Raw genomic sequence first — 12,771 nt, 5'->3', positions numbered from 1 at the left:
GTAATTTTCCTGGCATAAGTCTTATATTCCTCATGAAAACTGCTCTCCACCATTCTCCTCATACTTTTCCATAACCTCTTTTTTGTCTTCAGTTACGTACACTTTATACCAAATCATGTTTTCTTTTTCACTAGAGGTATACAACTTGCATTGTTGCGAATATATATTTCTTCGCTAGTTCCCCTGCACTAGTGATATCTCGTCAAACCAATTCTTTCATCATTGGGACTACCTCAAGCTAATTTCTAAGATCATTATAATCATCTGCCTTATAATTTCATATAAATTCCTTTCACCTTGATATTTCTGCATGTCTTGCCCAAGCCAAGACTACATGGTTCATTCTGTCCATTTGGAAGCAGAATGATATTTCAGTTACAATCAGCTACAAAATTTTCAAAAGTATTTTAAATGAATTTTTTACAGAAAATTCAGTTAAAAAACTCTTCCTTCTACTACATGTTGCCTAAGGCTAGATATTGCAAGTGTTTTCATTTTTTCCTTTATCGAGGTCTCATCAGTGAGAGCCAGACCCAGAAGTGATACCAAGGTTGAAGTAATGCAGAGTCATATTTCCATATACAAGTCATCAAAAGGTGTCACACCTTATTACAAAAATACTCTGGATTAGATATAGATGCTGCAAGTTTTTTCACTTGGTTATACTATAAATTAAAGTAGTCAAAAGGTGTCAACACTTTTCACTATTTATTTATAGAAATATGACTTCTGCATTACTACAACCTTGGTATCACTTCTGGGTCTGGCTCCCACTGATGAGACCTCAATAAAGGTTGAAACTGGTCAGGGTAGTGGCCATACCATAATGCGCAGCATTATACATGTCTGTAAGCATATGTGCGTTGCATTATGAGATACTAAGGCAATTGATGGGAAGTCATTAGCCTCTATATACAAGTAGCCCAGTTGTGAAGTGACTTCATGCACAAACTTTGTTTGCTTACACTTGGATAAAGGATTAAACCAATATAATTTCTTGGTATCTTTAATTTATGTTGCCTAAGGCATTTTCCCCTCAAGAATTCCAGAAATTTCATTCTCTTACTGCTACTTGCTGTTTCCTCTTCCCAATTTATACTGCTGTAGTTAAAATCTCCCATAATGATCACTCATTTTTCATTTGTCAAACTCAACTACCTAAACATTTCCTGCTTTTCATCCTCTGTGTTCTCTTGGCTACAACCAACAACATTCCTCTAAATATCCTATCCTATCCATCTCTACCTTATACCATATGCTCTCACAACCATTTTAATGCCATTTCCATCTAACCCCTCTGCTATAAGAGGATACAACTCATCACTTATCATAAGTAATACTACTCCACTTTTTTTGCCTCTCCTATCCTGCCAAAATATGCTATATCCTTCTACTTCTATTCCTGTCAGTATATCATCTTCCATCAACTAAAGGTGCACCGATCCCAATAATCTTTGGACAGGCTGAGGCTATCAATTGCAACAATTTATCTCCTACATTTCCAATACTCCTGGAATTTGTATAAAGAAACATCAGTACACTGTCAATATTTATATACCTATTATTATTCCCTCCAGGTGCTATTAGACTCTGCATTACTCCCAGATTTCTTCCCCTCCTTCCAAGTGACTATACCCATAAGAGGTCACTGCCTTGACAACTCTAGTTTCCCTGCACAAATTCTCTCACTTGTCCTGAAAACAACATTCTCTCGATGCCTACGTCCTTGATCATTTGAATACTGTCCATCTCTTGCAAAAAGCTTACTTCTATCCTCAAATGTGCTCCAATCAACTACATAATCTAAGTCTCTCTTTTGACACATTCTCACTATCATGGCATTCATTACTGATGTTTTTTTCAATTCTGCATTATCATATCTGGGTAACATTTTTACTATCTTCTCTCTCACACACTTCTGCCATACACCTCAATTATATACCTCAAATCTCTTGCTATGAGACTCCCAGTACTTCTCAGGTCATTAGTACCCACCACACAATCATCTCATGCACACTTTAACCTCACTAATTGCCATAGTCATATTCTCTATCATTCTTCCAGGCAAGCAGTCCTCTTGCATTCCACGAATCATTGAATCTCCATATGTCTTACCTCACTGTTCTGTTTACTCCCATTTACCTGCCTTCCTGTTGGCTCTCCGTCTCTAGTTCCTGCACTATCTCACTTTTCTCTCATTTCCTCTCTTCCTTGGGCTCTCATATCCTCTCCTATCATTTCCATAACTCTCTCATTTCTACTCTTGTTCACTCCATCTAAGTTAGTTCTAGTCTCCTATCATATGATACAAAATCATTCACTCATTTCTGACACACTGCTATTACAGTGTGTCAGAAATGAGTGTCACAAACAGCTAATTAAATCAATGCTGATATTTATGTCACTGAGCTCTTTTCATTTCCAACATTTTACAGACATGCACACCCTGGTCTCTTACACACATTCCTAACAGTCTGGATGCAAACATACCAAAATCACCACATGCCACAAAACTTTGTAGTATACAGTATAAAATGTAGTCCTCAAATGCTAGTGGGCTATAGTGATAATGTATCAACAAACAAATTTGTGGTGCCCACCATTATTGAATTACAGTACAAAGACAAGATATAATAATAAAAATACTTGAAACAATAAAAACCTCAAAATGTAAAATTTTCCATAGTCAATTATGATCTAACTAGACAAAACTCCTTATAAAATTAGAACAAATATTATAATACTTTATACTGAAACTTATATTTTTTTTCTCTGCCACCAAGTTAATGCTTCCAACATAATCTTCCAACACAATATGGATTGAATTATGAAAGAAATATGACATTAAACCTGGTATCCAGATTGGAGATATGAATCTCTGCTCTTAACTTCTAAATAAATCCACTACAAATCTGCAGGATTCCTCAACTCAACTGATTATATGCAGTAATAAATTTGATAAGAATCCCAGTAATAAAAATCACAAAGACTATGAAAATAGAAAGAAATATTGAAAATGTCAACTGCATCCTGAATGAACCTACAGAACAATGTTTATTAAACTTTGAGACAGTGAGCCATACATAAAAATAATACTTATTTTTATGTATGGTTTGAACTGGTCTGAACTGTCATGTATGCTGCTAGTTTAGTGTTTTGGCTAATTTGAATAAATTTACTTTTGTAAATTTATTCAAATAGTTGTCCCACCATACCAGTTTTTCTTATTTGTTATCTACTTCCATACTTACTTTACTATCTTCACTAAAAGCTCTCCAAATAGCTGAAACATTTCACTTGTTCTATAGGTTCTTCATTGAGAATGCAGCTGATGTTTCCTATATTTCTGCTATTTTTATTGTTTTGAGCTTTTTATTACTGATTTTCATGTGAGATTTGTTACAGCTGTTACACCATTTAGTTAGAGAATCATGCACAATTTCACTGGATGATTTGTTTAGGATTACAACATAATATACATGAAGAAAGAGCTAATATTAGGTTAAATCCTGCTTTCTTTCATAATGCGATCCATATAGATGATGAATAACAGTAAAGTTAGCATGAACCCTTGTCTTACACCCAATCCATATAGATGATGAATAACAGTAAAGTTAGCATGAACCCTTGTCTTACACCTGATTTTACAGAAAACCATTTTCCTGCATTTCCTTCAGTTCAAACTGCTGACTTAGAACTGAAACAGCCTATGTATTGCTCTGTATAATGTTCCATTTACATCATATAATTATCATCATGTGGCTTCCTCAGTGAGAAGGTGCAGCACTACATCCTTCCAGTTCTCTCTGTTGGTGGCTTTCCTTTTTGTTTCTGCATAGCCATGTGATCCTGTCCATGATCTTATATCTTCAAACCATGTCCTTCATTTTTTACCTCTTGATCCTTTTCCCATAATTTTCCCTTCTAAAACTGTTAGTATCCTCTGTACTGCTGAACCTCTCAGTACATGTCCTGCCAATCTCATCTTTCTCTGGATCATTTCCTGTAATAAAGATCTCTGTGTTCTCATTCTCTGTAGGACATCTGTATTTGTCACATAATCTGTCCATGAGATTTTCACAGCTCTCCTATAACACCACATTTCAAAGGCCATCATATAATTACTTCTGAAAAGCTTTTCTCTGGCCACCTTGTCATGTGCTTTTTCCAAATGTACAAAACTTAAGTATGGATCTTTGTTATTCCTACAACTTCTCAACAATCTGGCATAAAGTGAAAATCTGATCCTGACAACCTATATGTTTAGTGTGAACCCAGCTTCTTCTTTTTCTTCTTATTATTATACGATATATCCAGGAGTTAAAAGACTGATTACAGAAGACCAACACTAACCATTATTCAAACTCTACCTATAATACCTCTCCTTAAACTTATTCACCACTGGGGCACTGAGAACTATCTCTGGCAATCCACTCCACTCATTCACCACTCTCCAAGCCAAGAACCTATTCTGCATACCTTTACTAATCATTCTTACACAACTTCCATGGGTAACCTTGTGCTCCCTCTACTCCTCATGTATCGAAAATTTTCTTTTGTGTCAATCTTATAGAATTCTTTTAGTAACTTATAAGTTTTGATCATGCCCCTTCTCCTCCACCTGTCAATTAAACTTTACAACCCACACACCTTCAGTCTATCCTCATAACAAGCATTCCACAGACCTGTCACGAGTCTCTGAATCCCATCCACCACCTCCTGATCTCCAAGAAACCTAGGTGACCAAATCTGTGCACAGTAGTCAAGATGTAGTCGAATCATAGCCCTTATAACAAGGAATAATAATCTTCTTAACTTTAGTTTTCAACATCCAAGTAATCCTTTTAGGTATTCTACCAAGTTTTGCAATATGTCCAGTGAGCTTTAAATCTCTATCCACCACCATCACTCCAAGATCTCTAGCCATATCGATTTCCTGTAATTCAGTATCATCAATATGATACAAAGTATGCAATATTTTCATTCCAAAGTGCTTTACCTTAAACTTTGCAACACTAAATTGACAACCACTGTCCTTTGACTACACTGGCAATATTCCCCTCCCCTCAAATTTTCTGCTGTACCATTAACATGCAAAGTAATGAGTAGTGGCCCTAGTACAGAGCCCTGGCGCACTCTCACTAGTCACTGTCAATCACTTCAATTCCACTCCACTGTACACCACTTTCTGATATCTGCCTGTCAGCTATCTCCCATCCATGCCTTTGCAAAGTCCAACAGTTTAGCCATTTCCTTTATCCATTTTCACTTTATTATAAAATGTGAATAAATTACTAAAGCAAGGTCTGCCTTTTACAAAACCATGCTTCCTCCCTATATAGTATCATGCTCCTATCCACCCATTCCTGAATTGTACTTTTAACCCAGCTTTTAGAACACTTTAACCATAACTCCTGAGATACTAATTGGCCTGTAATTTGCTACTTCTGCCTTGGAGCCACCTTTATTTAATGGATCTATCATACTCTCTTTCCACTCCCTTGGAACCTTTGCAAGAATTGATACTTAGACTAAACAACTTCATCAAAGGTACTGCCAGCTCACTTGCACATTCATAGCACATTAGTATTATTATTATTATTATTATGTGACACCTCCAGGGAGTTCAAAGACTCATCGAGGGAGAGTGTGCTAACAGCATCAAATGACTGTTCCCCTTACAACAACTATCCGCACTCAAACTTGCTTAACTTTTTGTGTAAGCCATTAGTTGCGGAGGCTCTACCAATCAACCAACCTTTGCTGACAACATTGTCTGCCATGCCATCCAGTCACACTGCAATATTCACATTGAAATTTTTCAATATGATGAGCACCTCCTGTTTGTCTGCCCCTTTTTATCGTTTGATCTAACACTCCATAAATCTTTAATATTTTCAGATGCATAAATAAAACAGTTGTTGCATTTATCCACTGCAAAATTTCTGTGAAACACTTGGTCTCTGAGTTGAGACCTTCTGCACTGCTAGCGTAAGCTTCTTTGCTGCCACTACCGCTATTTTTGTAATGGTAAGGGTACCTCCACGTTAATCAAAATAACAATTGAAGCAAATACTTTTAGAACCATAATCCACAGCACAGTGATTATATCTAGTCTGGCTATCACACAAAAGCACTATTACACAAATCTACATGTAAAATTAAGGACAAAAAAAACTCTTTTCTTAACACCATTCAAATACACTGCTACTTCTCTTTGTGATACTATGAACATTGTCTCCTATTGTAAAGCTTAAATATTATTATTTATTAAAAAGTCAAGCTAAATGATTTTTAGCCATTTTTACAAGTATTTAATGAAAATTAGCATGACTACATCTAGATTAAATTTATGGATCCTCATTTATAGCATACTTTATCATACCTCAATAGTAAATAGCATTGTAAATCCAGCAGATATTGTTGCAAGAGGAATGGTGTGAGCTTCATCATACTTCCACTGTCAAAACAGAAATGCAAACAAAACATTTTTCAGTATTTTTCATATATTTTGCCCACTTTGCAGGAAAAAATAAAAATAAATATAATACTTATTTTAATTTTTTCCAACAGTATTTTGTAAACAAATGATCACCATTTAGTTCTATCTTATATTAAATTTAATAAAATGATGCACCAGAATTTATAGAATAAGACAAAATTTACAGCTATACAATAACCTCATTGATAGTATCTCCATCTTGATGTGGTAAGGAGGCTTGTGTTCACCAATTACTTCAAGAGCTATGCTGGTAATAGCTAAGCTACTGGTAGGGCCTCTCTAGCTGGAAAAGTCAAGAGGTAGGTGCCAGACTAAGTGGCCCTGATTCTCCAGATCGGAAGTTTTACATAAGGATGGTTATTTTATCAAGTAAAAATCTCTATAACTCTAATGCTTCAGCCAGAAAATATATCAGATGGAAAAAAAAAAAGGATTATGACCAGGACAGGATAAAGGTAAAATACTAGGAATCTCAGAAATTTTAATGATGGCCACAGTGAATGTAAGAAGTATAATGACGAAGGAAATGGAATTAGTAAAACTCTTAAAAAACAAATATATTAATATAGCTGTGATAACAGAAACAAAAAAGAGATTAAAGGTAAAAAATACAGATGGTTATACTATATTTTACAGTGAAGTAAACTAACAAATCAGAGCTTGGACTGGAGTGGCCATTTTAATTGATAATAAATGGAAAAATGATTATTATTATTATTTTTTATATTATTATTATTATCCAGGCCTCAATGGAGTCAAAGGACTCATCGTAGCAGGTCGTTTTTAGGAAACACAAAGTTCATCATACCACTCCTTGAACCCATTGACCGTCCCCACTCCAACCACCCTCCATGCAAAAAAGAAACCACTCCTCATCCTCTAGCGCACAGTCTCCTTCCAGGGATGGCTCCCCCCTTGTCATCACTCTTTCCTGTCGTTCCACCAAGTGAAAGAACTCTCCAATGGGTACCCTGTAACTGCCTCTCAACAGTTTAAAAGTCTCGATCATATCACCTCTCCTTCTTCTATCCACAAAACTCTGCGGTCCACATTCCCTCAGTCGATCCTCAAAACTCATATTGTACAGTCCTGAAACTATCTTTGTTATCTGCCTCTGTACCCTTTCCAGTCAATTTATCCCCTTCAAATCCTGGGGACCAAATCTGAGAACAATAGTCTAAGTGTGGTCTGATCAGAGTCTTATACAACAGAATGATAACTCTTTTATCTCTGTAGGTCAGCGTCCTTCTCAGTATTGCAGCAATCCTCTGAGTTATGCTCACCATCTTTGTAATATGCTCCCTGAATTTCAGTTTTCTATCAATCATCACCCCCAGATCTCTTGCCTCCCCTACCTCCTCCAGTACAGCTCCTCCAATCAAGTATGCATCCTCCCATCGATGGATCCCAAACCTCAAGACTTTACATTTTGCTGCATTGAACTGATACTCCCATTCATTTGTCCATCTGTCTAGTTAATTCAAATCCTCTTGCAGGGCTGCCACATCTGCGCTATTACCGATAACCCTTCCCAACTTCACATCATCTGCAAACAACTGAGTGTCCCCTTGCAATCCACTGACAATATCATTGATATAAAGGTTGAACAATACAAGTCCCAGTACTGAGCTCTGTGGAATCCCACTTTTAGCCTTCTGCTTCCTTGATATTGCCCCACCATACACAACTATCTGATACCTATCAGTCAGCCAATCCTGAGTCCATTTGACTAACCCGACATTTAAATCCATGTGTTGCAACTTAAATATCAGTGTTAGATCCTGACAATTTAACAATGGCACAGCAGACAGGATGTGATTAGGGCCCTAGAATTAAAGTTGACACATCCCTAATCACTATAAGTTGGTTTTTGATATCGTATCAGGCAACCAGGCATTTATTGGAATAATTAGAATTTAAGAAAATTACATTGTGTTGAATTGTAAGATGAATGCAGATATGTCCCTACCTACAAGCTCAGAGTTAGATGACTCAGAGGTTTTTAAAACAATTAATCCCCAACCGGTATTCCCTCAGTTTTCCGGGGTGATGAATCTGATGACGTGATTGTATTCTTCAAGTACATTGAGGAATTGAGAAGAATTGGTTGGTGGAGTGAATTCCAACTGCTCATTCTGCTACGCAGCAAGCTAGTTGGAAAGGCTAAGACCTATTTTCACTCCTCACCGGTTCTGAAAGACACCCGGAGTTATGTAAAATTTAAAGAAGTCGTTATTTCACAGTTCTCAAGGGTAAAGAACGTGGGACCGAATCTGTGGAAGCTCCAAAGAATGGTAGTGTGTCCGATTACCATAACAGGCTGTTAGATCTTGCCAACACACTAAGTGTTTCGGACAATGACAGGCACCATCTAAACTGGGCCGTCTTCCAGCACTTCAGGGCAGGATTGAAACAAGAACTTAAGGATATAGCAAACTTAGAGGAATGTTATAATGCAGTGGAACAGAGGGAGCAACTGCTCAGAGACATTTGTCCCGCAGGCGTTCTTGGGTCTGTCAATGTGATCAAAGAAGAGAGAGACAGCATTAAAGATCAGGGAAATGAAAAGGTAGAACATCCTGAGAGAAAAGAGAAGGAACAGATGCTCGGAGACATTTGTCCCGCATCGAATGCCAGCTATGTTAACGTAATTAAAGAGGCGAATAATTCTGCTAGCGAGAATAGAACTGAGAAGGGATTTAGCACAAGCAAAGGAAAGACTAATGATCAAAAGGACAGTGAAAGAGAAATGTTAGTCAACGTTGATCAAATGACTGAAAATGAATTGAACATCCCAAAACAAGTAGGGCTATCAAACATGGAAGAAGTACGTTCTATAATTAAGCAAGAAGTTGAATGACTTCAACAGCCCGTAATGTAGAGTCTTGATGCTGTACTGAAATAGCTGGCTGCAGTCACAGATAAGACTTCAAGATCATCTATCCCTCAACCAGAGAAGACTAATGAATTAATTAGACTAGAAATAGAAAGACTTCAACAGCCTACATTGAACTGTCTGGAAGAAGTAATGCAAAGGTTGGCGGCAGTGTCAGAACGGAAACCCGAGGTGTCTTTACCTCAATCACAGAGAAATAATGAGCAAGGAGACAGAAGGGAGCCTCCTAGATGTTTTAATTGTAACAAGAATGGGCATTTAGCTCGTAATTGTTTTAGTAATAGGAGACCCTCCATGAGAAATAATAGGAATGAGTCGAAGTTTGGGAAAACTCCTCATAATTATGAAGGTAGACAAAGAAATCACGAACAACAAGGAAGAAAAAAAATGATAATCAAGGGTAAGATTCAGGGAACACATTGTGACATATTGTTAGATACTGGTTCCCAGGCCTCTGTCATAACGGAAGATTATTTTCAAGGAATAAAATCCTGTGTATGGCGAAGGCATTTCTAATTTAAGGAGACCGGTCAGATTATCAGGGTTATCGACATCTAAAGTTTGTGCAACAAAAAGTGTTAGAGTAAAATTATACTTACCTGAGTTTAACATGTGTGATTGGCAGGAGTTATTGGTCCTCCCTAGGACATCTCGCCCACACGTTCAGATAATTTTAGGAACTAACTTTCTAGAGAGGTACAAGTTCTCTTGCAACTTCTCTAGAAATGAGATAATCCTAATGGGAAATAAACAGCTCAGAAGAGGGAATGAAAAATTTAAAGTTAGAAATAGAAATGAGAGATCTCCTGAAGAAAGAATGCAGGGAAGAGGAAATGTCATGCCAACTGACAGAGTTAATGAAGTGTCTCCAGATGTCCAGACTGATTCTGAATTAGCTTTAACTTCAGAAGTAAACAGTCAATCTGAGACTTACCAAAAATTAAGCGTAAAATTAGCAAATGACCAAGGTGTTACAGAAGAAAATTTAGGGAAGGATTGTCTGAGAACAATCGGTGCAAACTACATTGAGATATGTAATAGAACTAGAAATTCCTATAACAGACTGAGACGGAACAAGTACAGAAAACATGAAGTTATTATACAACATCAACGGCAGTTTGATTATGCAAACTTCCTCTGTTTTCTTTTTGTGTTTAGAAAAACTATAAGCGGTTTGTTGTGTTGGAATTTAGCAATTGCTACAAAGAGTGCGCACTTACTAACTGATTATGCAAGCTTTATGAGTAAAAATAATGGAGAATTAAGTAAGTAATGGAAAGGAAGCACCGAAAATATATCATGAGAATGAGCGAACTCAGTCATGTCATGAGGAAACAATACAGCCTTGAGCCGAGATACATACTAAGGCCCAGAAAGAATGGAAGGTTCATCCCCAGAGAACTGAGGGCGAGACAAAAGAAGTTATTATAGAAAATTTAATAAACAATAATTTTACAATAAGAGATGCTTAAAGAAAAATTTATCTTAAGAAAATTTTTTGTAAGGGGAGACTTTTGTTAGATCCTGAATGGAGAGCTTTACAAGTAAATTCTTTATTCAGGATTTAACATGATAACTACTACTAATTAAGGAGATATCTGCACATCAGCTAATAATTATAAAGTATTATTTTATGTTTTGTAATAATGTGTAGTCCATGTGTGCCATATAGTGAGAGTTATTGTTAGGTTATTTGTAATTCCCATGTAAGCTGTCTAGTACATTGCGAAATTCTGAGAAAAATTATAAGTAGTAATCTGGAACAATCGCGTATAATCTGTACGATTCGAGCGTAGCGATGGAGGCTATACCTACGCGGAAAAATGACGTCAGAGCAGCTACCTAGAATAATGTAACCTGACAGGTTAGGGAGAGTGTAGGATCACCCAAGGGGCATGAACGATGGGTTCGTGGGTGAAAACCACATCGAATAGAGGGCGCCCGAATAGGGCGAATAAAAGACGAAGCACACCGTTTTAGGAGGCTTTTTGACCTTTTGATCTTTGGGTGCTGGATTCAAGTTTTAGGGGGAGTTGGTCGGAGGATTCGTGAGAGAGAGATCGGTGGGTTGACTACGGCAATGAAGGACGGCAGGTTCTTTCTTGAGAATGCTTGAAGATTTTCAAGCGGAGCTGATCGCGATATGACGGCCTACGTGGAATTGAGCCTTAGCAGAATGTCCCATCGGAGAAAGTTTCCTGCGGAGCGATAGACAGCATGCAACAGTTGGAAACGATTAGAAGAAAAAGCATAGTACATCACCAGGCGCAAAGACGGCCGAAGAATATGCAGTAAGGTAATCCAGACCTACATGAGATGGCGGCATGAAATCTGAAAAGATCTGGTAATGTAAGAGTTTTCGTTCAAAATTCATTTAGAACAAGAAATTTGTGTGCACTGTAACTAAAGGACACAAGTAGAAAACTTTTAGTGAGAATTTGACTGAATTAACTAAGCCCTTGTGGAACAAAGAAGAGTTGTTAATAGGCAGTAGTTTGTGAATGGCTAGACTTGCTTAAATGAAATTTAGAATTGAGATGGTTATTGATAGAGTATTAATGAAAGTGTTCAATGCATATTCTGTGAATAACATGTGAAAGGAATTATATAGTAGTAGTATTATGCTTAAACCTAATCTTATCCTTTCATAAATGAGGGATTTAACTTACTCAGATTCATTGTGATTTAGTATAACCCTTAAATTAGAGTGAATTTTGATGCATTGAGTATTTTAACTTACATAGCTGTAAATGTTTTGTTTTTCCAACAAACATGTTTGTACCTTATACCTGAGTTTATGCCTGATTAAGAATTCAAACCACCACTTATGAAATAGAACCTTTTTTGGCGGGAAGGAATTTAGATATAATTGCTTAAGTGAGATTAGGTCTACGACTGCTAACTGAATCTGCACAGCGCTAGCGTGAGATAAAATATTGTGTATATCCTTTTGAATTATTTCCCTGAACAAGAGTCTCTTCTGTTATAGGATATTGGCTGGCACAGCAAAATATAAATTTTGCCAATATCCGAAAAGGAAATAAATCTGAATTAATATTTTGGGGGCATGACAGTAGATTAGAAGGAGAGTTATTATAGAGGTAGAACAAGATATAATATAGAGAAAGCAGCGACATAACAATAGAGCAGCCGGTAGGATTTTGATTGTATAAGGTTTTAAGTAAGCAAAAGGATAGATTCAAGAAACAGTAAATTAATGTATGATAAGATTAAACAGACGATTTAACAAGAGACTCACTATTTAACATCAGCTTATCATGTGGCACCCTGTCAAACACCTTTGCAAAATCCAAACAAATGGCAGTATATGCCTTTCCCTCATCAACTGCTCTTGTCACTTTATTATAAAAGG

The 12,771-nt window shown here is 36.8% G+C and overlaps 1 protein-coding gene across 1 annotated transcript in view; it reads right to left on the bottom strand.

Moving 5' to 3' along the window:
* na (sodium leak channel non-selective protein na) overlaps nt 1-12,771 on the bottom strand; it is a 1,005,813-nt gene that overhangs the window by 256,973 nt on the left and 736,069 nt on the right. The window contains exon 31 of the mRNA XM_090411658.1: nt 6,386-6,460. Within this exon, the coding sequence (XP_090267784.1) occupies nt 6,386-6,460 (75 nt within the window). The remainder of the gene's footprint in view (nt 1-6,385; nt 6,461-12,771) is intronic.

This window comes from Typopeltis vanoorti, chromosome 21, assembly GCF_054136105.1.
Source record: "Typopeltis vanoorti isolate ZY-2024b chromosome 21, IOZ_Tvanoo_1.0, whole genome shotgun sequence".
In the NCBI taxonomy this organism is placed as follows: domain Eukaryota; kingdom Metazoa; phylum Arthropoda; class Arachnida; order Uropygi; family Thelyphonidae; genus Typopeltis; species Typopeltis vanoorti.
Note: the sequence above shows the minus strand (reverse complement) of the source record. Positions and strands in the feature narration are given on the sequence as shown.